Source organism: Peromyscus eremicus, chromosome 8a (genome assembly GCF_949786415.1).
Source record: "Peromyscus eremicus chromosome 8a, PerEre_H2_v1, whole genome shotgun sequence".
Classification (NCBI taxonomy): Eukaryota; Metazoa; Chordata; class Mammalia; order Rodentia; family Cricetidae; genus Peromyscus; species Peromyscus eremicus.
In genome coordinates this window covers 88,114,625-88,139,976 of record NC_081423.1, presented here as the reverse complement: position 1 = coordinate 88,139,976, position 25,352 = coordinate 88,114,625, and the positions used below count along the sequence as shown (strand labels likewise).

Genomic DNA, 25,352 nt, shown 5'->3' with positions numbered 1-25,352 from the left:
CCATAAGAGTACTTGCTGCTTCTGCAGAGTTTGGGGTTGGGTTCCCAGCATCCACAATGTGGCTCACAACCATCTGTAACTCCAGTTTCAGGGGCTCTGACACTTGCTACAGGCATCAGGCTAGCACGTGGTACACATACATCCTGCAAACACTCTTACACATACAATAATTCTTTAAAAAGGATCTTGCTTGCCAGGCGGTGGTGGCTACATAGAGAAACGCTGTCTCGAAAAACAAACAAAACAAAAAGGACCTTGCTAGAAATAGAGAATCTTGGGCCCTGCCCCCACTTCATTGAATCATAAACATTTTAACAAAGAAGTTCAATTCTGACTTTTCTGTTGATATACGGCCTCTTGTAACCCTAGTCTCAACTGGTGATATAGTTGAGAATGACCCTGAACTCCAGGCCCTCCTGCCTCTACTTTATGCGTGCTGGGATTACTGGCATGCACCACCGTGAACAGTTTATGGGTTTATGAGTCTGGGGTTCAATCCCAGGGCTTTGTGCATGCTAGGCAAGCACTCTACAACCTGAGCTACATTCTCCAACCCAAACCTGAGGATTTTTAGTGCTCACTAAAGTTAAGCAGCCCTGATTCTGTACCGTAGGGAGGAGATCCACATTAACCGAGGGTAGGTCTGTAGCATACTGAAGCCAGTGGTTTCTAAAAAGGCCCTGCACGTTTCAAAAACGAAGTCCTATACAAACTAGAGAAAACTTACTTCGCTACCTGGAGTTCTCTCAGTATGCAAAAATTCCTTCACCTAAAATAATTTTCTGTGAGTCGGCAGTGGTGGCGCGCACCTTTAATCCCAGCACTTGGTAGGCAGATTTCTGTGAGTTTTAGGCCAGCCTGGTCCACAAAGTGAGTCCCAGGTGAGCCAGGGCTGTTACACAGAGAAAGTCTGTCTTGAAAAACAAAACAAAAAAGAACTCTGCACTGGGCCAAGTCCAGCTTTCACCCAGCTCGGTTACGTCTGGGGCCACCCATGTCCCTCGCAGCGCTGAGCAACCAATATAGGTTTTTTGGGGTAGGGGGTGGGTGGGTATGGGGTGCTGGTGAAGGTAAACGCCCAACACCACTGGTTTACATCCTCGGGCGTTGGGAAGCGCTCTTACAAAGTTGATGGTGACTATTCTGCCGCAGATCGCTTGTTTTTAAGGTTGAAAATGCAGACTGGACAGAACTGTTTTGGAGGGGTATATCGGGTATCCCGCGGAGGCAGCCTCACCACGGAGCAAGGAGCAAGCACTTAACCGTGGTGGAGCTACGATTATGACCTTTGAACTCTGACCCCGCGCCTTTCTCAGCGCTTCCGCGTGCCGCTTCCGCTCCCCCGACTCCGGGAAAAGGCGGTCCTGAAGGGCGGGGCTCTGCCGCCGTCAGTTATGGGCGGTGCCTGTTTGAGGCGGGTCTCGCGAGGGGCGGGATTTGAAGAGGTATTCTCGATTGGGCTGCCGGGAGGGGCGGGGCCTGTAGCGCCTGGGTTGGGCGGGGCTGGGAGTTCGTAACCGCCTCTGGGTAACTGGACTCCGGCGGTCAAACCTCCGGAGGCCGGGAGAGGCCGGCGGGCTTGCAGCGCATCCTGGATCTGGAATCTCCCCGACAGGAGCGGAGTCGGAGGGGCAGCCGGTCCTAAAGCTGGTCTGCGAAGAACTTGCGAACTTGGACGAGAAAATCCCGGAACCCGGCAATAAAACCGGGAAGTCCCGGATCGCGGAACGCAGCTCGCGGAGCGGACTCAACACAGAGCCGGGAGGCCGGATCGCTGCACCGCGGGACGGGACAGAGCGATGTCGGGCCGTGGCGCGGGCGGGTTCCCGTTGCCCCCGCTGAGCCCCGGCGGCGGCGCCGTTGCCGCGGCCCTTGGTGCGCCGCCTCCGCCCGCGGGACCCGGAATGCTGCCCAACCCGGCGCTCAGAGGCCCCGGGCCTTCTGGAGGCATGGGGGTCCCGGGGGCCGCCGCCTTCCGCCCCATGGGCCCCGCGGGCCCCGCGGCGCAGTACCAGGTAAGGAAGGCAGGCGGGCGCCGCCGCGAGGGCGCCTGGTTGGTCCCCCCCCCCCCCCCCCGGGGCCTCAGGTGAGGGCTGGAGGAGTCCCTGAACGGGCGGCCCAGGGGACACTGCAGGAGGAACTGTCGGAGGCTGGTGGCGGGTCAGGCCAGGGTCCCTCGGTTAGTGGCTAGGGGTTGGAGGCAGTGTCGGGGAAAGGGTGAGAGAGGCTCTACGGTGGAGGACTTGAGCAGTTAGTGGAGTCCCGGGGCTTCTTGGCACATGGCTTCTGAGTAACTGAGAGATGTAGGCTCCCTGGGATCTAGAGAATTGTGTGCCACCGGGTTGAAAAGTCTAAGGCAGGTCCCGGAGTCGGGGTCAGGGGGTGACCCGAGATGTGGTGAGAAAATTTTGGAAGAGGGTCGTTACTGAGAAAACAGGGTTATCCTATCATTGGCCCCGGTCCCACTGCAACTCTCTCTCTGCCTTGGCTTTTTTTTTTTTCCTAGTTGGGAACTGGCAGAGCGTTAGTGTGTCTGAGATGGCTCCCAGCTGCTAGTTGAAGAGGAAGGAAGCCTGGCTTCCTACGACATGGGGGACTAAGGAGAGGGGGTTCAGAGGACTCCAGGTTAGATTAGAGACAGCGGCGGCCGCGTCTGAAGAAGGCCCAGTCCCAGTAACAGACTGTTCTAGATATGCTCTGTCCTGGACTTTCTTCTTGGTGTCAGTGACCAGTAAAGTTTGGAGGAATAGAGCGGCTTTGTGGAGTCCTGCTAGTCCGGGGTTGCTGCAGCGGCAGCGGCTGCTTCAGAGGGTACTGCCCTGACCCTTCTAGCTTGGAAGAGAGCAGTCTCGGGTTGCAACTTCAAAGGCCATAGGAGTGGGGGACAGATTCTGTGGTCAGTGCATTGGGAATTCAGCTTGATCCTGCGTGTGGGCCTCCTCCTTCCCCAGTGTTCTGGTGCGAATTGCTCCAGAATGTTTGTAAATTTTATGTTTTGCTTTTGCATTTTGGTGCTGAGCATGGAATCAGGCAGGGCTTTGCACATGGCTGTATCAGTGAGCTACACCCCCGGTCCCAGAGTGCCTGGGGATTGTGTCCATCCTTTTACCGTATCCTTGTCACTTTTGTTACTTGTTTTTTTTGATACAGGGTCTCATGTAGCCCAGGCTGATTGTGTAGCCAAAAAGCTGGCCTTGAACTCTTTCTGCCTCTCAAGTGCTGGGATTACAGCCATGCACTACCACACCCAACCTCTCTTTACTTTTACTTATTCTCCAGGTTCTTGACAAGGCCATATGTATCTCAGCCTATGTGCCACAGCCACAAATATCTGCAGGTGTGCACTGTAGCTTACTCTGTCCTCTGCTGGTGTCTCTAGGTAGAGGCCTCAGAAATAGATCCTCATGGAGTGTGCATATTCTACCAGGAATCAAATTTCTAAGGAGATATCTAACTGGGGGTGGTGATAGTGATTCTCCACCCTACCCACCTGCTCCCAACTCTTCATTTTTCCTGTCTCAAAAGAAAATGAAGAGTTTGGGTCTGAACAGAGATAGACTTGGTCCCAAGGATACTAGCTTTCCCATGCTTTCTTTAGAGATTCATGGGCCCAGTGTATCACTGATGAGTCCCTACATCCGTTATTCTAGCCCTTGGCCCTGCTTGCTTAGGACTGATCTGGAAGCTTCCTATAGGCACGGGGGAGATCTGTCTGCCTTTTCCCCCCCCTCTCTATGTAGTCCTGGCTGTCCCGACTGTATACCAGTTTCTTTGGCATGAGTCTGATAGAAAATGTGCCCTTGGGAAAGCCCCTGTGAGGATGGGAAGATGCATTCCTCCATATTTTGTAGAGTGGCCTTGGGCCTGTGCTGAGGCTAAGCTGGCCAGATGAATAGCTGTGGCTACGAGGTGTGAGAAAGAAGATGGCCTTGAGTCTGGGCATCCCATACCAACCAGGTTGCCATCACCATCTTCTTTTTCTCCATTTCTTCCTCCTCCTCTGTTCTCTCGGGGAAGGGGGGGAGAGTGGGGAAGGAGAACCCGGTTAACACTGGGTGAGTTTGAAGGAGATTCTGCTTCTTTTCATGTCCAAAAGAGCTTGGGGTCTGAGGACAAAGGGATTCCTCCTGGTTAGAGCTCTTGGGAGTGAGCAGGAAGAGCAAGGATTTGCATGCTCAAGCCGGGCATATTAGGGAGCTTGTTGAAATAAAAGTAATGGCCCAGCTATCTCTAGAGGGTTATTCTAGTTTTGGAGCACAGTCAGCCGAAGAGCTTAACACACCACAGTCAAAAACAAAACAAAACACCTACTTTGCATTATTGCTGGGTTCACTCAGCTCAGAGTTTAAAATACTTTCGTTCATAGGGTCAGGGTATGTTCTCCAAATGAAGCTCTTAGGCCCAGGCAGCCACCAGGAGGATCAGGGCTGCAGGCTTTGGGTCAGAGCAGAGCACACTTACTTGAACCCTAACCCAGAAATGGCAGAATGAGGTCTAGCCTCTGCCATTGTCTCCTTGGTGGTTATAGAATCAAGCCAAGAATGTGGGGTGTTGGGCCAAGTAGAAGTTACTGTATTCGGGGGCCCAGGGGGCTGAACCAGGCACACCTACCCCTGTGGTGGGGCAGACAGGCAGAGAGGCTGAGAATCTATGGATGTGACTTTGTCTTCTAACCCTGAGTTTTTAAGTAGGAGGAGTTACTGGCTCTTCAAAGCCCAGGTGTGGAGCTTGGCAAGGGGGAACTAGGACTTGAATTGTGAGCAGCCTTCCCCTGAGGCCCTGGGTGAGCTGGGGGCCTGGAGCCCGAGCCCCAGAAGTCTGGAGCAGATGTCTGGGTGGAGCCTATTCCAGGCCTGTCTGGGCTGCCTCATCCTGGGATTTCCCGGAGGACTCCCCAGTACTACAGGCTTTATGAACTTCAGTGGAGGGCTCCTTGGGGGACTGGAGTACCCCAGCTTATATCTGCAGTTACCCTAAAAACCTCAAGTCTTGGATGATGGTGGGGGTCTTACAGCTGTGGCCACCCCAGTCGTCCGTCCCCCCCCCCCCATAATTTCTGGCTCTGGCTTATTGGGACAGAGAAACAGGCTGCTTTTTGCTTTTCAACAGCTTTGATGAATTTCTTCCTGATGAGGAGACTTGTGGCAGGACTCCCGAGGTCCCAGGATCTCCGACTTTTAACTCCTCAATTGCCACATGCTTCCCTGTCACCCGGCTCCTGTGCCTTCCCCTTGTCTCTGGGTCATGTTTCTTTCCCTGCCTCTCTGCTAATGGTCATGAATCTGACCCTCTGTTGTTGGGAACATGGGTTTGGTGCTGGATAAAGAAATTGCAGAGACTGGTCTCCAGGATGCTTGGGCATGGGGGTGGGGGTGGGTGGGGGGTCCTTTAACTTGGTGTGAATCTCCACCCAGGCTGGCCTGGTTGTCTGGTTGTACTGACTGATTGCATAACCTGGGCCCTGGGGCCAGCCCTGTGAAGCTGCCAGGGACAGTGTGTGCGAGGCAGAGCTGCCAAACAGGCCTTTCAGGCAGCAGCCATGGGAATGGAGCTGGGAGGTGGAGGGCTCCCAGAAATGTTGGAGGACTGGGTCTTGGATGAGAAACCAAGAAACTACTTATGTCACCCAGATTGTTGCTGTTGACCCTTTATTCTACTCCTTGCATCCCAGGACAGTCTTATTCTGCAGCTTGGGATGGCTAGGGTTAAGTTGAACCAGCAGCATGGCTGCCAGGTGGTGCCTAGACCATGGGCACCATGGTCCAGATGTCTGCTGCTCTCATTCCCACAGGCCACCCAAGAACCATAACTCCCTTTTTGGGGGTCTTTTGACATAAAGGTAGGGCATGGCATAGGGAAGCGTGTGAGAGAGGAGGGCAGGCAGGCGCGTGGGGGTGGGGGGCAGGTCCGGGTTGTGGTAGAGGCCATCTGGTGACCAGATGGTGTCTGTACTCTCCTGAGGCCATCTCCACAAGTCGTGACATGGCCAAGGCATCCTATTGTATTTGCTCACCTGGGGTGCTGCTGCCTAATGGCTTGCCATCCCACCGACATGCCCACCAGGCAAGCCACTGGGCATGCCCCATCAGACTGTTTACACCCCCCTGTACTCCCCTGGGTTGCTATGCCTTGTCCCTGGTCACCCAAGCAGTGTTTTTCCTCAAGGATGGGGAAAGGAAGAGGGAGTACATAGTGGGGTTTCTAAACTATAAATAACTCCAGGCGGGCTCATCCAAGGGAGCAGGACATAGCATAGTGAAGCTGGAGAGGTGGGGATAAGTCCTGAAACGTTCCCCAGGCCCTTCTTTCTGCAAACGGTGCTCCCCTCCCACCCATGGACTCTGGCTGCCTCATTTGTTGGCACGGCTGCCAGGGCGGTTGCAGGGGCGGGGCAGGTGTGGCTTACACGCTGGGCTCAGGCGCCTGTTCCCCTTTGTTCCTGGTCTCCAGCAGGTCTCCCCATGTGCGAGAGAGATGGAGGGTATGGGCTATGGACCTCGTAGGGCTCTGCCACTGACCTGTGCGCCTCCATTATTCCACTTTACCCAGCGACCTGGCATGTCACCAGGAAGCAGGATGCCCATGGCTGGCTTGCAGGTGGGACCTCCAGCTGGCTCCCCATTTGGCGCAGCTGCTCCGCTTCGACCTGGCATGCCACCTACTATGATGGATCCATTCCGAAAACGCCTGCTTGTGCCTCAGGCCCAGCCCCCCATGCCTGCCCAGCGCCGAGGGTAAGACTTTTTCATACTTTGCCTAGCTCATCTCTGGTGTTAACAGTTTCCCTCGACCTTGACCCCAAGGAGACTCTTGGCAATTTGGGAGAGGGTTTTGAAGATGGGGAGTTTGGACTGTTAACCTCTTAGATGGGTTTCTGTTTTCCTACTAGGTTAAAGAGGAGGAAGATGGCAGATAAGGTCCTACCTCAGCGAGTGAGTGTTAGGAGGCCTGCCCAGTTCTGGCTAACCAGGATGGGGGCCATCGTCCCCGGTCCTGGAGTGGGAAGGGAGGGAGGATGGTAGAACTAGAGCTGGTGAAGCGAGCCATCGGATTTCTCAATCTGCAGATCCGGGAGCTTGTCCCAGAGTCTCAGGCATACATGGATCTCTTAGCTTTTGAGAGGAAGCTGGACCAGACCATCGCTCGCAAGCGGATGGAGATCCAAGAGGCTATCAAAAAGCCTCTGACGGTACATGCTACCCTGAGTCTTCCCAAACTCTGTTCTTCTTCCCTAGCACTGTCTTCCAGGGATAAGCAGGGCTCATGGGCTTAGGCAATACTTGTCACAGCAGGGAGCAGTCCACTAGTAGAACACAACTCAGCTTAGCATGCTTCGAAATGGTATCTTGCTATGGCCACGAACTCAGTCCTCCTGCCTTTGACTTCTGAGTGCTCTGAGATCACAAGCATTTATGATTGTGCATACCCAGTTTACTGTGTTTTAAATAGAGAACACCAGCAAATAGAAAAATAATTCTCAGTAGTGAAGTACTTACTGTAGTAGCAGAAGCATTGCATGAACATTCTGTTTCAACTGTGTGTGTATATGTGGCTTCTGATGATTCAGAATGTCAGTCTCACAGCTCATGGTCAGACATTTGAGAGGTAGCAGAGAGGTGACAGAGTAGTTACCTTTTAACAACCCAACCCTAAAGAAGCTTTCTTCTCTTTCCTTCTTTGTTCTTTAATTATCTAGAGCAGTCCCCTGAATGTAGAGGCTTTCTAGGAGACCAAGGTATTGAAGGACTGTAGTGGGTGTTTAAATGAGGGTGGGTGGGGGTTTAGAACCTACAGCCTCACATGCTAACCTCATATATTGCTGTATTAAGCCTTGCCCTTGGCTCCAAAGGCTTCTGATCTGCCTGGTATCATGTTGTGTGCAGCTGTGGTGTTGGCACTGTCCATTGAGTTTCTTGAAGGCTAGCACCACTACTAACTCCAAGGGTTATGACTTCTAAGAAGATAGTCAGGGCTGCCAGCACATCTGTCCACCTCTAGCTCATTGTTCTTCCTCTTCAGCAAAAGCGCAAACTTCGGATCTATATTTCCAATACATTCAGCCCCAGCAAGACAGATGGTGACAATGCAGGAACTGCAGGGACCCCCGGGGGAACCCCAGCGGCAGACAAGGTGGCTTCCTGGGAACTTCGAGTGGAGGGAAAACTTCTGGATGATGTGAGTTGGGGTAGGAGGTGTTGGAGGGGAGAAGGCGTGTGTGAATGTAGACTGGACAGACATGAGTACTCTTTAAGAAGTCCTAGCATAGGGAAAGGGTACATCCTTATCCAGTTAGAGGTTAGAGTTGCGGGGGAGAGGGTTGTTTCTATGCTGGGGGTAGGCAAGTGCTCCAGCACAGCTTGAGGACGAACATCTGCAGTTATTACACTTTTCCTCTAGATGGCAGTTGAGTGTCTTGGATTTACTCACTCACTGGTTGGCAGTGGGGTTAATGGGGAGCCCTTTTCCTGCCAGTTTGCCAAAACTTTGAATGCTACTTCAGGGCCCAAGACTGTACCTTGAGCTCCAGGATTGAGTTGTTTCTTCTCTTTTGATTAATGAATTCAGCATCACACCCATCTTATAGCTCTTTCCATTCCCAGCCTAGCAAACAGAAGAGGAAGTTTTCATCTTTCTTTAAGAGCCTTGTCATTGAGCTGGACAAGGAACTGTATGGGCCCGACAACCACCTGGTGGAGGTGAGAATGCTAGATAGAGCCTGGGAGGGACGGGCTGCCAGGGGATACAGAGCATAAACTCAGTGTGCTGGTTGAGTGCTATAGCCTCTCTGTTAGTGGTAAACTCTGCTCCTCTCTTCTCGGACAGTGGCATCGGATGCCCACCACCCAAGAAACAGATGGCTTTCAAGTGAAACGACCAGGAGATCTCAATGTCAAGTGCACCCTCCTGCTCATGCTGGATCATCAGGTGACAGATGCCCAGGGATTCATGCAGGGAAGGGGAGCAGGTTCCTCTAACTCAGCGGTTCTCAACTTGGGGTATTGAATGATCTTTTCACACGGGTTGCCTAAGACCATCAGAAAACACAGATATTTACATTAGACTTCATAAAAGTAGCAAAATTTCAGTATGACGTAGCAACAACAATAATTTTATGGTGAGGAGTTGTGTTAGAGGGCCACAGCATTAGGAAGGTTGAGAGCCACTGCTCTGCCTCCTTCCTCTTCTGTCTCTGCACAGGAGTCTTTCTTTACTCCTCTGTCCATTCCCAGCCTCCTCAGTATAAACTGGACCCCCGACTGGCGAGGCTGCTGGGAGTGCACACACAGACGAGGGCCGCCATCATGCAGGCACTGTGGCTTTACATCAAACACAACCAGCTGCAGGATGGGCACGAGCGGGAGTACATCAACTGCAATCGTTACTTCCGCCAGGTCAGCTGCTGCTCCCTTCCTGTTCTCTTCATCCCTGGCATCCACTTTGGAACCCTAGTGGGCAAGTGCTTACTCAGTCTTTGGACTGCTGTCTACTGGTCCTGGTGGAGTCTACTCCCCCGTGCCCTCAGGCATCACCAGGCCTTTGATGCTCTTTCCAGATCTTCAGCTGTGGCCGACTCCGTTTCTCTGAGATTCCCATGAAGCTGGCTGGATTGTTGCAGCATCCAGACCCCATTGTTATCAATCACGTCATTAGGTAAACGGAAGGAAGCGAAATGGGATGGCTCTTTGGAAACAGAATTCACCCTGAAACTCTGCTCATAGAATAGGCTTGGTGGTGGTTGGGATGTACATAGCCATGTTTCTACTGCCTTTCCTGTGCTGCCTGCAGCGTGGATCCCAACGACCAGAAGAAGACAGCCTGCTACGACATTGACGTGGAGGTGGATGACCCACTCAAGGCCCAGATGAGCAATTTTCTGGCCTCTACCACCAACCAGCAGGAGATTGCCTCTCTTGATGTCAAAGTAAGTCCTTTGTCTCCACAGCCGCTGAGGCCAGAGTGGGGGTGAGCTGATCTGTCATTTCCACACAGCACACTGAGGATAGGACCTCTGGACATAGATCTAAGAACAGACTCCAGGGCTGGAGTACATTTGATACTTGCACCCCTTCTGCAGATCCATGAGACTATTGAGTCCATCAACCAGCTGAAGACCCAGAGGGATTTCATGCTTAGCTTTAGCACTGACCCCCAGGACTTCATCCAGGAGTGGCTCCGTTCCCAGCGCCGAGACCTCAAGGTATAGTCCTCTTTTTTTTAAGGTGGTCCAACTAACACACTGGGTGACATATTTACCCCAAGCACTATTCCAGTCCCAGAGCAAGCAGACTGGCTCAGGGGTGGGAATTATGCCATACCTTACTCTTTATAGATCATCACGGATGTGATTGGGAATCCCGAGGAGGAGAGACGAGCTGCTTTCTACCACCAGCCCTGGGCTCAGGAAGCAGTTGGGAGGCACATCTTTGCCAAGGTGAGGCTCTGCCGTTTTAGCTTCCTTTTTCTGAGAAGCTGAAGCCTGAACCATGCTTTCTCTTCTCCAGGTGCAGCAGCGAAGGCAGGAACTGGAACAGGTGCTGGGAATTCGCCTGACCTAACTGCTCAGGGATTGCTTCCTTCCTTTGTGCCCAGCCCCGGAACCTGCAGGAGACTGTCCTCTTGGTTTTGGCGGGCTGGGGCTGCAGACATGTAGGGTGGAGTGAGGTGTGTCTCCTGCCACCCTTTACTCCCCAGCTAGAGTTTCATAAATGTAGTGTTAGCACCCCTCATTGCTTGGTCCCAAAGCCTTATTACTACTTACCTTTTAGCATTGGCTTTAATTGGGTCCCTAAGATGTCGCCAGCCCCCTGCAGGCAGGCCCGTGGACTGCTGGAAGTTGTGCTTTAACTTTGTAACAGACATTTCTGAACCAAAGGCTGCTGGGTTTGCATGTTTACAGGCTTCACCCTAGGGCCAGTGTCAGCTGGCTTTGGGGAGCTGGGCAAGGAAGAGGAGGCGCAGCCCAGACTCTTCCTGGCCTTTCTCAACCAAAGTTCTTTGCCATTCCTACAAGCCCAGCCTTGCTGCTGGTTTGTCCTTTTCGTGGGGTATTTGCACTATTTGGGGAGCAAGTTTTTCTATGTGGGAGCCACTTTTTTTGTACAGAGGTAACTGGGGTTTTCAGGGAGCCCTACTTGGTGCCTCCTTCCTTATTTTCTTTTCTTGATCTATGCAAGCGGCTGCAGCCGCCATCATCTCCTGGGATGCCTGGGGCTGCCCACCCCCAGCTGCTTGGGCAGGGGGAGGTGGAGTCTCCCAGAGGGAGGGAATGTGCCAGTTCTCTAATCCAGCTAAAGCAGGGGGAGTGTGCGTGCTGGAGAGGAAGGAGAAGGTGGAAGCTGGGGGATTACTGTTACCTTTTGCAGTTGGTCTTAAAGAGGGTGGGCCTAAGGCTTGGCAAATGCCACTTCTGGCAAACTTGGAAAATTCCAAATAAATCCTTTTGTTTACTTGTGGTGCCCAGACCTGGTCAATGAACAGTGCAGTCGCTTATTAACAGACTGGAGTTCGAGAGTTTACCGCACAGACCTTTATTGGAGGGATCCACACAAAGGACACACCCTCATTTCCATAGCTTCTTGATGGACATATTTTTCTCACTGTCCTTTTGCATGACCTGGAGAGGGAGGTAGAAGAGAGTGAATATACATGTGTGAGCGGGAATTTATGAACTGTGCAAATACAAGCTTAGCCCATGGTCCAGAGAGGCAGAAGGGTGGAGACACATACCTTAGCTACTGCCATCTCAAAGTCCTCCTGAGTGACATGGACACGCCGTTCCCGCAGAGCATACATGCCGGCTTCTGTGCACACACCCTAAGCAGGGAAGAGAAGCTGAGGTTCTGCTACTGGGCCCCCTTAGCACTGGGTTGGCTCTTAAGGCATCCTGCTACTGTCCTGCTTCCCTGAAGCCTCCAGTTACCTTCACTTCAGCCCCTGAAGCTCCTGGCATCAATTCAGCAATTTTTCTCAGGTTGATCCCCCTGGTCAAGTTCATTTTGCGAGAGTGGATTTTCAAAATGTCCAGCCGGGCCTAGGGATAAAAGAAGAAAGCCCTGAGCCCTGCACCCTGTCTCCATAGCCAGAGCTCCAACAGGCACCATCCACCACAGACCTCCTCATTAGGAGGTGGGAATTCAATTTTTCTGTCGATCCTCCCAGGACGAAGCAGGGCAGAGTCCAGGATATCAATCCTATTAGTAGCCATGATAACCTGGGAAAGGAAGGGGTGGAATCAGCTCAACAACTCCTAGGCCTGTGCCACCCATGCCACCCCACACCTTTACCTGGCTTGTGGGAAAGCCTCTACCACCTCACCTTGATATTCTTGGTGGCCTCGAAGCCATCCAGCTGGTTGAGCAGTTCCAGCATGGTACGCTGCACTTCACTGTCCCCTCCAGAGCCTCCCTCCAGCCGGGAGGAGCCGATAGAGTCAATCTCGTCCATGAAGATGATAGATGGAGCATGCTCTCGTGCCATGACAAACAGCTCCCTCACCATCCTTGCCCCTGTGCAAAGGCCAACCTGACATTAGGAGCTGATGTGCACACCACCCTCTCCCCTTCTACTCAGCACTCACAGTCTTAGCCATAGTTACCTTCCCCGATAAATTTCTGTACCAGTTCAGAGCCAGACACACGAATAAAGGTACAGTCCGTATGATGAGCCACAGCGCGGGCCAACAATGTCTTCCCAGTGCCTGGGGGTCCATACAGGAGCACTCCCTGGAAGCAGGGATACATCACACTTAGGGGAAAAAGCCAATCCTTTTCATTTACTGAACATGCACTAACAAGTGAGGGCTCTGTGCTGGACCTCTCGCTTGAGGGGAGGGATGTAAGAAATGAAGACCGATGTCCTTTCTGCACTGTATTCAAACCAGCTTCGTGCTCTGGCAACCCCAGCACTGGATCTAGTCTGAGGAGACCGAGCCCCGCTGCCTCCCAGGAAAGTCTGATGTTTACCTTTGGTTGTGCAATACCCAGTGCTTCAAAGAGCTCAGGGTGCTTCACGGGCAGCTCGATCACTTCTTTGATCTCTTTGATCTGCTTGTCCAGACCACCAATCATCTCGTAAGTTGAGTCCGGCACCTTTTCCACCATCATGAGTGACACCAGAGGGTCCACCTTATTAGGTAGGATCTTATGCAGAGTGTAGCTGTCATTCCTTAGAGCAACCCGGCAATTGGGCGTCACCTGGACAAGGGTGCCGGGCAGGATAAGTCTCAGGATGCAGTGTGGTGGTGCTGCTCCCCCATCCACAACATCACCAGCTACACTTACATCATTGATGTCAATGTTCTTGTCCACATCAACGACGAATTTGCCCTCAGGATGGACCTGAAGAAATAAGGGCTCATGATTTTCCTCAAGAGTCAGCGCATCACCCCTAACCAGGAATAACCCAGGGAAGTTCTAGAACACGGCAAGGCTGCATACAAGGGGTGGGAATGCAATGAGCTGGTTCTTGGGGTCATGCTGCTTTTACCTTGACCAACACTTTTTTCTTATCCATGGCCCGAACTACTTCTCCAACATAGGAGCCCTGTTCCTGCAGCAGCTGCAGCTCCTCCCGCAGCAGGCGAACTGAACAGAAAAAACAAACTAACAAAAAACAATCCTAAAGAACCACCAGCCACCCAGCCTCTCATTTGGCATTTCCTTGGTACTCAATTCAATATGCATAAACTAAACTAAGACTCAATATGCATAAACTGAAAGAAAACCCTTCTGTCTTGAAAAGGGTTTACCGAGGATCTCTGAAGAGGTAAATGGGAAACAAGTACACTGAACAGTGGAAAGCATCACTTTAGGCTGAGGAGACAGTGAGCACTGCAGAAGATGGAAGGTTGGGAACACCCAGACTTTGCCTCAACCAACACATACACGAAGCCTTCCATCTCCTCCCCCTCACCTTTTGCATTTAGCTCATTCCTCTGGGCCTGCAGTCTCCGGAGATTCTGGCTCTTATCATTTACAATCAGCTGAGGAGGACAAGAGACAAGTCCCATTACTCAGAAGCAACAGCCTGTTAGCAAACTGGATCTTGGCTGAGACGCTTACAGGCAAGTTTGAGCTGCTGCTTCTGACCTCACTCCAGCAGGGTCTGAAGACCCTGTCCTGTCTGCTAAGATTTCCTAAGGAGCCCCAGGTAGCCATCACAGAAGGCTTCTAGTCCACTACCGGTCCTGGAATAACAGGATCTAATGGTGAAAAATTATAGCTTCTCATGGAGTGGCTTGTGGAGAGGGACCATGGTATGGTGGAAAGAGACAGGAAGCCCGAGTTCTAGCTCAACGGCTGTCAGTTAAAAGTTAGTTAGTTCCTAATGCCAAGTCTTCAAATGTGTGTATACAACTTGGGGTGACTGCAGAAGCCAGGAAAGTAAAACGGGACCATAGTGTGTGTGTGTGTGTGTGTGTGTGTGTGTATAATAGAGAGGGATATAAATGATGTGAAGGAAGAAATGGGAAAGGGGGAGCCTTAATTAGAAAGGGAAGAAAATAAATATAGGAGGGAGGAAGGTAAAACAGGATGTCTGAAAAAGCCATTAAGGAATCATTAGCTACATAAAATAATGTATAATACATATAAGTCTGTGTATACTGATACACATCTATTTTAAATGAAAGCTTCCCACCTGGGTTGACGATGCTCCAAGCAAGGGCCATAGACTAGTTAATAAAAACCCCACCAGGGGGCTGGAGAGATGGCTCACTGGTCAAGAGCACTAGCTGCTCTTCCAGAGTATCTGGGTTCAATTCCCAGCACCCACATGGCAGCTCACAATTGTCTGTAACTCCAGTTCCCGGGGATCTGACACCCTCACATCAATCAATAAACAAACAACACAGAACCCACCAGGTATGAGTAATCTACCTTTTGAGTTGTTGGTCAGGGTTATCTAGAGACTCCCTGGGCTAGTGAAGTCAAGGATCTTGAAAAGACTACAAACATCACTTTACTAAAACAGCATAATCTCTAACTACATTCTATTATCTTGTACCTACAGATAAATGTAGTTCTTACCCCTTGTCAAAGAAACTTCTCTTGGCAACAAATGGAGGCAATTACAGAAAACCACAACTGATCAAAACGTAGAGAACAAGAGACTGTGTGCTGCCTGGTCCCAGCTGATATACCTAAACAGCTCCTACACCTAAGGCTCGGGGATCATTTTGGAAGGCAAATAATTTGGGGGGCAAATGATTCTAAAAGCCAGAGGAACAAAAAGTTTGTTGTTAGATTGTGTCTCCTAGAAATGCCAGAGAGGCTACATTCATGAAGTCTCATCAACATGGCTACCTAAACAAGTCCGGAACAAGGACGACACCAATGGACACGCTAACATGGAAAGGGGGAAGCTCATCCATGGGGCCTCAACCTTAGACAAAGAACTATGGGTAAAGGAGGAATGTTGAGAGGAAGAGAAATAATCTTCCCAAAGGAAGAGCCCCTCTCCCCAAATTGGTCATATCATACTAAGTGACTATATACATACAGGTAACTGAATATGGACTGAACAGGTTGTATTTATGTATTTGGGAACATATATATTATTTTCATATGCATCTATGTAACAAAAAGAGGTCATGAATTTGAGAGAAAACAAGGGGAGCTGGTGTACAGGAGGGACTGGAGGGAAGGAAAGTGTGTGTGTGTGTGTGTGTGTGTGAAATTAGAATTTCAAAAACTAAAATTAGAAAAGTGAGTAAAAAAGGTAAGCATAGCCAGGCATGGTGGTGCAGGTCTTTAATCCCAGCATTCAGGAGGCAGAGGCAGGCGGATCCCTGTGAGTTAGAGGCCAGCCTGTTCTACAGAGTGAAATCCATGACAGCCAGGACAACACAGAGAAACCCTTTCTTGAAAAAATAACAACAGGGTAGGCATAGTAGCACAGGACTGTAATTCCAACACTAAGGAGGCTGAGGCTGGAAGCTGAGGAGTTCCAGGCCAGTCTGGGCTACACAGTGAGATCCTGTTAGAAATCAGTTAAACAGCCAGGTGATGGTGGCGCACACGTTTGGTCCCAGCACTTGAGAAGCAGAGGCAGGCAGATCTTGGTGAGTTTGAGACCAACCTGGTCTACAGAGCGAGTTCCAAGACAGCCAGGGCTACACACAGAGACCCTGTCTCGCAGAACCAAAAAGAAAAGAAAGAAAGAAAAAAAAAAAAAAAGATCTGTCTTTAAACTGCACACAGGCAACAGCATCCATTATCCTGCTTTATTTCAGACCTGAGAGAGATGACATCACATAGAGAAGCATTAAAAAATGGTAAACCAAGCTGGGTGTGGTGGCTCTTGTCTTTAATCCCAGCACCTGGGAGGCAGAGGCAGAATTATTGAGTTTGAGTCCAGCTTTATCTACATAGGGAGTTCTGGGTCATCTGGGGGTACACAGTGAGACATTGTCTAAAAAAGGAAAGGTAAACCAAATAGAATAGCTGTAAATGCACCTGGGGTTCAGAAATTTTCTCTGTGGCTTTCCAAACCCATGCTCATTCCCACTTACACCTTTGGCTAACTGTACCTTTTACAAGTGGTTTTGTTTTCCAAATAGGGTTTTATGTAATCCAGGCTGATTTCAAACTCAAAATACTACTCCTGCCTCAGCCTCCTGAGTGCCAGCATTACTGGTATGCCTACCACACCCCACTCAGTGATATCTTTTTTTTTTCCCCCAAATTAAAATTTGACTCTTGGGACTAGAGAGGTGGTGCAGTCATTGAAAGTACTGGCTGCTCTTCCACAGAACCTGGCCTTCATCCCCAGCACCCACATGTCAGTTTACAACCTTCTGTAACTCCAGTTCCAGGGGATCCCACATGCTCTTCTGGCTTCCACAGGCACCAGGCATATGTGTGGCACACAGACATAGATGCAGGCAAAACACCCATACACATAAAATGAAAAACTTAAAAAGCAAGCAAACAAACAAACCAACCCTAACTAAATACTACTCAAATACTAAATACTAAATCAAAGAGATGAGCGTTAAGGGCAGTAGATTATTAATATACTTGACACTGCTTGTTAATTCCCAACTACAAAGAAGGGGCTGAGGAGACTGCTCAGCAGTTAGGTGGGCTTACTGCTTTTGCAGAGGACCTGGGTTTAGTTCTCAGCATCCATGGTAGATCATAACCACCTGTAACTCAAGTTCCAGGGGATCCACTGCCCTCTTCTGGCCTCCACAGGCACTGCACACATATGGTGCACATAAACTTACAAAGGCATGCACACACACATACACACAATAAACAAATTAAAAAAAAAAAACTACAAAGGATCAACACAGGAAAAAAACTCTCCACTGCACTCCCAGTGGAATAAGGATTTGAGGAATTCTGCATCCATCACTTCCCATCTTCGTCTAGCTCCCTCTGGTGTCTGTACTCACCTGGAGTTCTTCAATCTTGGACAGATAATACTGGCGGAGTCCACTGCCTGCCTTCCCCTCTTCCAGTTCCATCTGAAGACAAGAGTAATTGTTAAACAAGGGCCTAAACCACTGGGGTTAAGCCATACTATTTCCAAGGCACTTCACTATACAGCTTAAGAAATAAGGCCAGAAAAATCTCATTCCTTTTTCCTCAGATCTCGATGGGTGAGGTCTGTGTGTTCGAAGCTTAGTTCTTGTTCTAACCCTTCCTTTTGAATCCACTAAAAGGATGCAATTACCACCTACCTCCGAAGACTTTTAGGAGGCTCAAGGGGCCATATATCCACGGAGCGCTTTGCTCTGTGGCAAGAGCTATACAGACCCAAGGTGAACTAACTACTCCAGACAAAGCCAAAACGGAGGACCGGAGTCCAGGTCCGGCCCCAGGCCATTCCTGCATGCCTCGCTCCTCATTCCGTTTCTACCCACCCCTGTCCTGCTGAACCGGGGCGGCGCTGACACAGCAGATCCAGTCCCAGGCAGGGTCCAGTCTGACGTGGTCCACCCGTTCCTGATCCACTCGACCCCCTTGCTCTTGGCCACTCCTCGCTTCAGGTTATAGGCACTCCGCACTCAGCTTGGGTGCCTGCCTTCCGCCGCCGCCGCCGCAGCCTTACCTGCTCTGGCCCATCAAGCGCCATCTTCCCTCTTTCGGCAGGGACCGCCGGCATCCAAGTCACCCTATCGCGCAGGCGCGGAGGCGGAAGCCTGCGACCTGAGACTCGGCCGAGAAGAGTTCCGGGTCAATGGGGGGGGGGTGTGTGGCGATACAGTAACAGCGGCTCTAATGGGAGAGGCGCTTCTGGAGGTCGGTAGCTTTGGGAGGGAGTGAGGAGGCGTAGACCTTCTGGGTGTTGCTTCCTAGAGTCTAGGTTAGTAGTTACTGTACGCGACCTTCTTAGGCTCCACTTTTGGCTTGTAAGACCCGCGGACTGAAAAATTTTGGCCACACTCAAAATGGCGGAAAACTTAAAGCCAGGAACGCAGGAAACGCGGGCGGAAGCGGAAGTACGATAGCTGCCTACATGTGCTGTTTCCTAAGTGTTGAAAACCCTGTGGAGTTAAGGGCTGTCTCGGGGTCCGGTGAGTGATTTCTTCGTCAACTAAGGAGTCGAAGCAGTCCAGTGTTCGGGAAGATGTCCTCAACTTTTTCTTTCTCCCCAGAGTGAGTGATACTACCCTATCCCACCATGGGGAAGAAAGGCAAAGTAGGCAAGAGCCGGCGGGACAAGTTCTATCACCTGGCCAAGGAGACTGGTGAGTCCGGGTTCGCGCTTTTTCTAATACTGAACTCCTTTTCCTTAGAGGGGGTGATGGGGTTGTGAGACCGTGGAAGTCCTGCTAGAAAGGGCCTCCGTAGACGTTATTGTTTTGTACACTAACTCCCTACGGTCCAGGTTATCGTTCGCGCTCTGCCTTCAAACTGATCCAGCTCAATCGCCGCTTTCAGTTCCTGCAGAAAGCTCGGGCCTTGCTGGACCTGTGTGCTGCGCCCGGAGGATGGTAACATTTGGCAGGGGCTGCACTGATGGCACCTTCCTGGCCCTGATTAGTTTTGAGTTGCTTTGGAGTGGCAATCGAATCTCCACCCATCCCTGTTAGAGTAATTACATAATTCAGATGAAATATTCCATAGCATGTTCCTTTCTTAAACTTTGGAAGGCAGCTTTATTTTCTTTTCCTCAACTGGGGCTGGAACCAAGGACTTACTCATGTTAGACAGGCACTCTACCTCTGAGTTATATGAGATTGGGGAATCTGCTTTATTATTTCTCGAGACAGGGACTCTTGAAAGTTGCCCAGGATGGCCTTGAACTTGTGAGTTTACTGCCTTGCCCTCCTTGGAACTGGGAATGCAGGCATGTGCTGGAATTCAAGAAGCAGTTTGCTTCTTGACTGTAGAGAATGTGTGTGTAAAGACGTTTGGCCACTACATGTAACAGGTGCCCCTAAAAGGGGTGCAACATCACACTGCCAGAGGGAAAGGTATTTTAATATGTCCCTTTCACAGGCTTCAGGTGGCTGCCAAGTTTATGCCTGTATCCAGTCTTATTGTGGGTGAGTGACTCTCCTGGGTAATTGAGGGAGAGGGGTTTGTGAAATACCAACTTTGTTCTCCATCTCTCGAACCATGTAATTCACTGACCTAACTTCTTCCAGGAGTGGACCTGGTTCCAATCAAGCCTCTTCCCAATGTTGTGACTCTTCAGGAAGATATCACAACAGAGCGCTGTAGGCAGGTAATGAGAATTTCTCCTTCCTGCCCCTTTATGTGCAGACATCATTGTCTCCTAAGGGTGAAACACTTCCCAGTTTACCATGGTTTTTAAGCATGTGCCCCAAAAGACCCATGACAATCCTAGTGTACATTTCCATCTTTACTTATAGTCAAGGTTTTCTTTTTTTCTTTTTTCCCCCAAGACAGTGTCTTGCTGTGTACTTCAGGATAGCTTATAACTAACTATGTAGCATAGACTGACGTGGAACAAGTTTGGCCTTGATCTTGCAGTCTAGTCTTTCTGCCTCTTGAGTACTGGGATTACAGGCTTGTGCTACCAAGCCTGGTAGAAGCAGTACTGTGAATTGGTAGGACAGATCTTCAGTAAAGTTCTTTCCAGTGAACTCATTCTAAGCTTGGTGAAGACCGAAGTGTTGTTTCTTGTACCCCTAGTACCTGGCACAGGATGTTGCCCATGGTGAGCACTTAGTAAATGACTGACAGATGACTGAACCAGGAATTCTATTCTTAGCCCTTCTTTCGTTTCCACTGCTATCAACCCTTTACTTTTTCATCAGGCCCTGAGGAAGGAGCTGAAGACTTGGAAAGTTGATGTTGTACTCAATGATGGGGCTCCCAACGTTGGGGCTAGTTGGGTCCATGATGCTTACTCACAAGGTACTGGGAATGTGGAGCTTGGAGGGGAGGGTGGAGGTGGCATGCTCTGAAGCTACAGATTCTTACTGTCTGTCTCTGCCCTACAGCTAACTTGACACTGATGGCACTGCGTCTAGCTTGTGATTTTTTGGCCCGTGGTGGTTGCTTCATCACAAAAGTCTTCCGTTCCCGTGACTATCAGCCCCTGCTGTGGATCTTCCAGCAGCTGTTCCACCGTGTCCAGGCCACGAAGCCCCAGGCCTCTCGCCATGAATCTGCAGAAATCTTTGTAGTCTGCCAAGGTGGGATTTCACTACTTCTTCCTCTTGACACAATCTTCTAATTATGAAAGCATACCTTTGATCTGTCTTCCCATTTTAGGATTCCTGGCTCCTGACAAGGTTGACAGTAAATTCTTCGATCCTAAGTTTGCCTTTAAAGAGGTTGAAGTTCAGGCTAAAACTGTTACTGAGCTGGTGACAAAGAAGAAGCCAAAGGTGTTTTTTTTTTTTTCTTTTTTTTTTTTAAGAAATGGGTTGTGAAACTGGGAAGACTTGATATCCAAGAAGGGCCTGTCTAACCATCTCTATTTCTCTTCCTAAGGCTGAAGGTTATGCTGAAGGTGATCTCACTCTCTATCACCGAACCTCAGTCACTGACTTCTTGCGAGCTGCCAATCCTGTTGACTTCCTCTCCAAGGCCAGCGAAGTGAGTTCCCAGATTGAAGGTATAAGGGAGCCCCAGAAACATGGCCAGAAAGAAATTTCATTCCTTTTCCTCACAAATAGATCTCAATAGATGATGAAGAGTTGGCACAGCATCCAGCTACAACTGAGGATATAAGAGCATGCTGCCAGGACATCAAAGTGCTGGGGCGCAAGGAACTTAGGTACATAGGTGTAAGGGCCAGAGTACAGGCCTTTGAAGAACATGACGTTGGACTCTGGGAACCAGGATTCCATTTGTTTGTGGCTGAAGCCTGAAATTTGGAGTGTGGACTTAAAGAGGCAGGGATGGGGATGATTAAGATTAGTAATAGTAGGCCGGGCGGTGGTGGCGCACGCCTTTAATCCCAGCACTCGGGAGACAGAGCCAGGCGGATCTCTGTGAGTTCAAGGCCAGCCTGGACTACCAAGTGAGGAAAGGCGCAAAGCTACACAGAGAAACCCTGTCTCGAAAAAAAAAAAAAAAAAAAAAAAAGATTAGTAATAGTATTTCTTGGGCAGGTCTCTCCTGAATTGGAGAACAAGACTTCGGCGATATGTGGCCAAGAAGCTGAAAGAGCAAGCAAAGGCACTGGACATCAGGTGAGGAAGTAACCAGGATTAGCTGTGGTTGGTTGTTGGACCAAGTGTCTGGGAAAATAAGCAGACTCTTTGGATTGGTGTGCCAGCCTTAGCTCAGAAGAAGAAGGTGATGAGGATGAGTCAGTTGCTGAGACAAAGCAGGCTTCAGAGGAGGAGGAGGAGGAGGAGCAGCTTAACCGGACCCTGGCAGAGATGAAAGCCCAAGAGGTGGCCGAACTAAAGAGGTGAGGGGCCTGAGGAAGAGTATATGGAGATGGTACAAGGCACAGAAGTTTTGGAGCCAGGCAGGTTAAATCCCTCAAACTATCTGTTCAGGAAGAAGAAGAAATTGCTTCGTGAACAGAGGAAGCAGCGGGAGCGTGTAGAACTGAAGATGGATTTGCCTGGGGTTTCCATTGCAGATGAGGGGGAGACAGGCATGTTCTCCCTGCGTACCATCCGGGGTCAGCAGGTAAGGGACGGCTGGAGACGGGAGTCAGGATGATCAGTTTGAAGGCCTGGAGGTGGAGGGACATTGGATCATTCAGTAAATGTACTGAATGATCGTGGGGTTTGGTTGTTGTATTCACCAATAAAGTTAGTAAGGGGAATTGTAGAGGAAAAAAGTGAGAATACTCTTGACTCACACGCTGAAAAGAAACATGCCTAACAGGAGATCAGGAAGATTTGTAAAACTAGAGTATTAAGACCAAGAGTTCACGTTACAGTAGATGAAGCTGTAGCGCCTAGGTTACCAACACAGACTGGATTCCTCTGTGGGGCAGTCATCTTCACCTCACTGTGGCCAATGAGCAACTCGCATTGGGCTGCTAGGTGATGCTTCTGTCAAATATGAAGAACATGCCTTCCATGGTGAAAGCAATGTCACATGCAGAATGAGCTTTTGTGGTAAGATAGCCTAGTCACCTTTATTGACACAGGAGAGCAAATAGAGCAGGTACAGCTTTTAGTTTCAACTCTACTTGAGGTATGTAACAACCATGTACCATTTCTCAGTTTGTTTCATTTGTTAAACAAGAATATACCATATCCACTGCCAGTTTTATGGAGAATTAAGAAATTGGTTAAGTATAACCCCAGGATATTGTGATAAATATAGTTGTGTCCACCTTGAGAATAGGTTCTTGGTTCTGAGAGTACTTGAAAGCTATCAGTTTGGTTTGATGCATGCTTTCTGGTGCTTCTTTACTTGGGATCAAAATGTAGAGGTGTAAATTCAGGTATTTCAAGTGGCTTCTGAGTTATTTTTAAACTAGTCAGCATGTAGGCCTGAACCTAGAACTGGATGTTTTAGACATGCTGGTTCCTTTTCTAGGTCACAGCTGCTGTGTAGGCGCTAACATTTGTCAGTATTCTGACAAATGTTAAGAAGATGAACTAAGTTAATGGGCATGGGAATATGCACTGTGTTGCCTTTAAGTACTTCAGTCTATCCCTGTTGACTTTAGTTGCTAGAGGAAGTAACACAAGGAGACATGAATGCTGCAGACACATTTCTGTCTGATCTGCCAAGGGATGACATCTATGTGTCAGACGCTGAGGATGATGATGATGATACTTCTCTGGAAAGTGACGTGGATCCAGAAGAGCTGGCAGGAGTCGGGACACATTCTGGTCTGAAGGACCGGAAGTGGTAAGGGCTGTGTGTGTGAAAGGAAGTGCTGCCACCCTCAGCTTGATTCTCAAGACAGAATTGGTGTGGGCATAGACAGCAAAGCTTCTAGGTGCTGCTGGTGGGGTGGTGGTGGAGGGGGGTGGGGTGGGGGAGGTGGTGGTAGTGTGTAACTTAAGTTTCATCTCACTTTCCTTTGGGTCTACAGCTTGCGGTTTGCTCAAGTAGATGACAATAAAGAGGAGGAAGGAGAGAATCCATTGCTGGTACCACTGGAAGAAAAGGCGGTGCTGCAGGAAGAGCAAGCTAACCTGTGGTTCTCCAAGGTAGAGCCAGGGAGCCTGACAGGACACTGGAATTCTCTGGGAGAAGGGTTGCTGAGGTTTTCCTATCATAGGATGGCTTCAGTGGAATTGAGGATGACGCTGATGAGGCCCTGGAGATCAGTCAGGCACAGCTGCTCCACAAGAGCCGGAGGAAGGAGCCACCTCCACCACCTTCTAGTCTGAAGACTGAGAAGAAACCTCCCCAGTGCCAGAATGAGGTTCCTAAGGAGACAGAGGCTGTTTCGGGGACAGAAGCTGTCACTGACCCTGGAGGGGAGGACAAAGTCAACAGCTCAGATAGTGATAGCAGCAGCAGTGAGGATGAAGAAAAGTGAGTGGATATAGCTGATGAGTTTCTGTGTAGTTTCACTGGGTGGTTTTAAATGGGAAATAAAGTGGATTATCCCCATGGAGGCGGTAGAATCATCACAATTCTGCCTTCTTCCATAGCTGGAAAGCATCCCGTGGTATCAAGCGAAGCCGTGGTTCTAAGGCAGATGACGATGGGTTTGAGGTCGTGCCTATTGAGGACCCAGGTAAGAAGTATGTATGTACACAGTGGAGGGAGAAACCAGAGCAAGTTTCAGTGATGAGAATCAGGCTTTGAATTTTGCCTTTCCCTCTCCAGCGAAACACCGAATTCTGGACCCTGAAGGCCTTGCTCTAGGTGCTGTTATTGCCTCTTCCAAAAAGGCAAAGAGAGACCTTATAGATAACTCATTCAACCGGTAAGAGCCCCAGCATCATGAAGTTCCCTGGGCGAAGGGAAGGTTTCCTTCCTTAGGGAAGTAACAGGTGATTGCTGGCTTAGTATCCTCTCTACTCAGGTATGCATTTAATGAAGATGAGGGAGAACTTCCAGAGTGGTTTGTGCAGGAAGAGAAGCAGCACCGGATACGCCAGCTGCCTGTTGACAAGAAGGATGTGGAGCATTACCGAAAACGCTGGCGGGAAATCAATGCACGGCCCATCAAGAAAGTAGCTGAGGCTAAGGCCAGAAAGAAACGGAGGGTAAGCAGCTGAGATTGCCTGAGGTTTTAGGAGTTGCCGGGGAAAGTTAGAGAAAGAAGTCATCTAACTGAGGCTCCCCTCCAGATGCTGAAGAAGCTGGAGCAGACCAAGAAGAAGGCAGAAGCTGTGGTGAACACCGTGGACATCTCGGAACGAGAAAAGGTTGCACAGCTGCGAAGGTAATTTGGCGAACAGAAACCACGAAGACACCGGGTTAAGTAGAGTCCAGAGAGCGGACCATAACCTGCTGCTTTCTTTTACAGTCTCTACAAGAAGGCTGGACTCGGCAAGGAGAAACGCCAGGTCACCTACGTTGTAGCTAAAAAAGGTGTAGGCCGTAAGGTCAGGCGGCCAGCTGGGGTCAGAGGTCATTTCAAGGTAGTGGACTCTAGGATGAAGAAGGACCAGAGAGCACAGCAACGGAAAGAACAGAAGAAAAAACACAAGCGGAAGTGAGCAGAGGCATCTGGAGAGACAAAGACTAGGAAGATGTGGTATAGTTCACTCTGGTGGTTTTGGCACCTGCTGTTGCCAAAACCATATGATTAGGGGAGCTATTGTGTGCCTACAATTCTACAATAGAAGTCCTTCCTTGCCTCTTGAAGAATGGTCATGCATGAAAGCACCAAGGGACTCCCCCAATCTTTCACAAAGGACTTGGGATGGAAACATCTTTTTTAAGCCTTAAGGGGAAATTCAGTGTGATGGCATTGTTGCAGCCATCACATGTTGTAGCATGTGGTTCTTTTTGAGTCCTCTCCCTCCCTTTCCCATTATTTGA

The 25,352-nt window shown here is 49.8% G+C and overlaps 3 protein-coding genes across 3 annotated transcripts; 2 read left to right on the top strand and 1 right to left on the bottom strand.

The window, feature by feature from the left end:
* The first annotated feature begins 1,486 nt into the window (after window positions 1–1,486).
* Window positions 1,487–11,447, top strand: Smarcd2 (SWI/SNF related, matrix associated, actin dependent regulator of chromatin, subfamily d, member 2). The gene is made up of 13 exons (XM_059271982.1): window positions 1,487–2,015; window positions 6,550–6,734; window positions 6,890–6,932; window positions 7,067–7,189; window positions 8,020–8,175; window positions 8,601–8,696; window positions 8,824–8,925; window positions 9,231–9,392; window positions 9,554–9,651; window positions 9,787–9,922; window positions 10,076–10,198; window positions 10,331–10,432; window positions 10,503–11,447. The coding sequence occupies exons 1-13, from the start codon at window positions 1,800–1,802 to the stop codon at window positions 10,554–10,556; spliced, it is 1,596 nt and encodes a 531-aa protein (XP_059127965.1). The 5' UTR covers window positions 1,487–1,799; the 3' UTR covers window positions 10,557–11,447.
* Window positions 11,448–11,512: 65 nt separating this feature from the next.
* Window positions 11,513–18,411, bottom strand: Psmc5 (proteasome 26S subunit, ATPase 5). Its single transcript, XM_059271980.1, has 12 exons — window positions 18,058–18,411; window positions 17,399–17,470; window positions 13,912–13,981; window positions 13,486–13,583; window positions 13,281–13,337; window positions 12,963–13,193; window positions 12,596–12,722; window positions 12,316–12,506; window positions 12,113–12,211; window positions 11,921–12,031; window positions 11,728–11,814; window positions 11,513–11,614 (listed from the first exon to the last, which is right to left on the bottom strand). Exons 1-12 carry the CDS (start codon window positions 18,109–18,111, stop codon window positions 11,561–11,563), a joined length of 1,251 nt encoding a protein of 416 aa, XP_059127963.1. The 5' UTR covers window positions 18,112–18,411; the 3' UTR covers window positions 11,513–11,560.
* Window positions 18,141–25,176, top strand: Ftsj3 (FtsJ RNA 2'-O-methyltransferase 3). Its single transcript, XM_059271981.1, has 21 exons — window positions 18,141–18,523; window positions 18,605–18,697; window positions 18,838–18,943; window positions 19,452–19,498; window positions 19,601–19,680; window positions 20,237–20,336; window positions 20,423–20,617; window positions 20,697–20,812; window positions 20,919–21,023; window positions 21,104–21,204; window positions 21,542–21,622; window positions 21,709–21,846; window positions 21,938–22,073; window positions 23,071–23,255; window positions 23,443–23,560; window positions 23,632–23,891; window positions 24,011–24,096; window positions 24,189–24,288; window positions 24,388–24,571; window positions 24,656–24,750; window positions 24,835–25,176. Exons 2-21 carry the CDS (start codon window positions 18,631–18,633, stop codon window positions 25,025–25,027), a joined length of 2,493 nt encoding a protein of 830 aa, XP_059127964.1. The 5' UTR covers window positions 18,141–18,523; window positions 18,605–18,630; the 3' UTR covers window positions 25,028–25,176.
* Window positions 25,177–25,352: the final 176 nt, after the last annotated feature.

Excerpts from the sequence above, each read along its gene's own strand:
- Psmc5 (XM_059271980.1), bottom strand. The coding sequence starts at position 18,111 with ATGCCGGCGGTCCCTGCCGAAAGAGGGAAGATGGCGCTTGATGGGCCA. Across the intron at positions 13,584-13,911 it reads GAATGAGCTAAATGCAAAAG|TTCGCCTGCTGCGGGAGGAG; the intron begins GTGAGGGGGAGG and ends TTTTCTGTTCAG. Across the intron at positions 12,212-12,315 it reads AGGCCACCAAGAATATCAAG|GTTATCATGGCTACTAATAG; the intron begins GTGAGGTGGTAG and ends TTCCTTTCCCAG.
- Ftsj3 (XM_059271981.1), top strand. The coding sequence starts at position 18,631 with ATGGGGAAGAAAGGCAAAGTAGGCAAGAGCCGGCGGGACAAGTTCTAT. Across the intron at positions 20,618-20,696 it reads AATCTTTGTAGTCTGCCAAG|GATTCCTGGCTCCTGACAAG; the intron begins GTGGGATTTCAC and ends TTCCCATTTTAG. Across the intron at positions 24,572-24,655 it reads AGGCCAGAAAGAAACGGAGG|ATGCTGAAGAAGCTGGAGCA; the intron begins GTAAGCAGCTGA and ends GCTCCCCTCCAG.
- Smarcd2 (XM_059271982.1), top strand. The coding sequence starts at position 1,800 with ATGTCGGGCCGTGGCGCGGGCGGGTTCCCGTTGCCCCCGCTGAGCCCC. Across the intron at positions 6,735-6,889 it reads ATGCCTGCCCAGCGCCGAGG|GTTAAAGAGGAGGAAGATGG; the intron begins GTAAGACTTTTT and ends TTTTCCTACTAG. Across the intron at positions 8,176-8,600 it reads AGGGAAAACTTCTGGATGAT|CCTAGCAAACAGAAGAGGAA; the intron begins GTGAGTTGGGGT and ends TTCCATTCCCAG.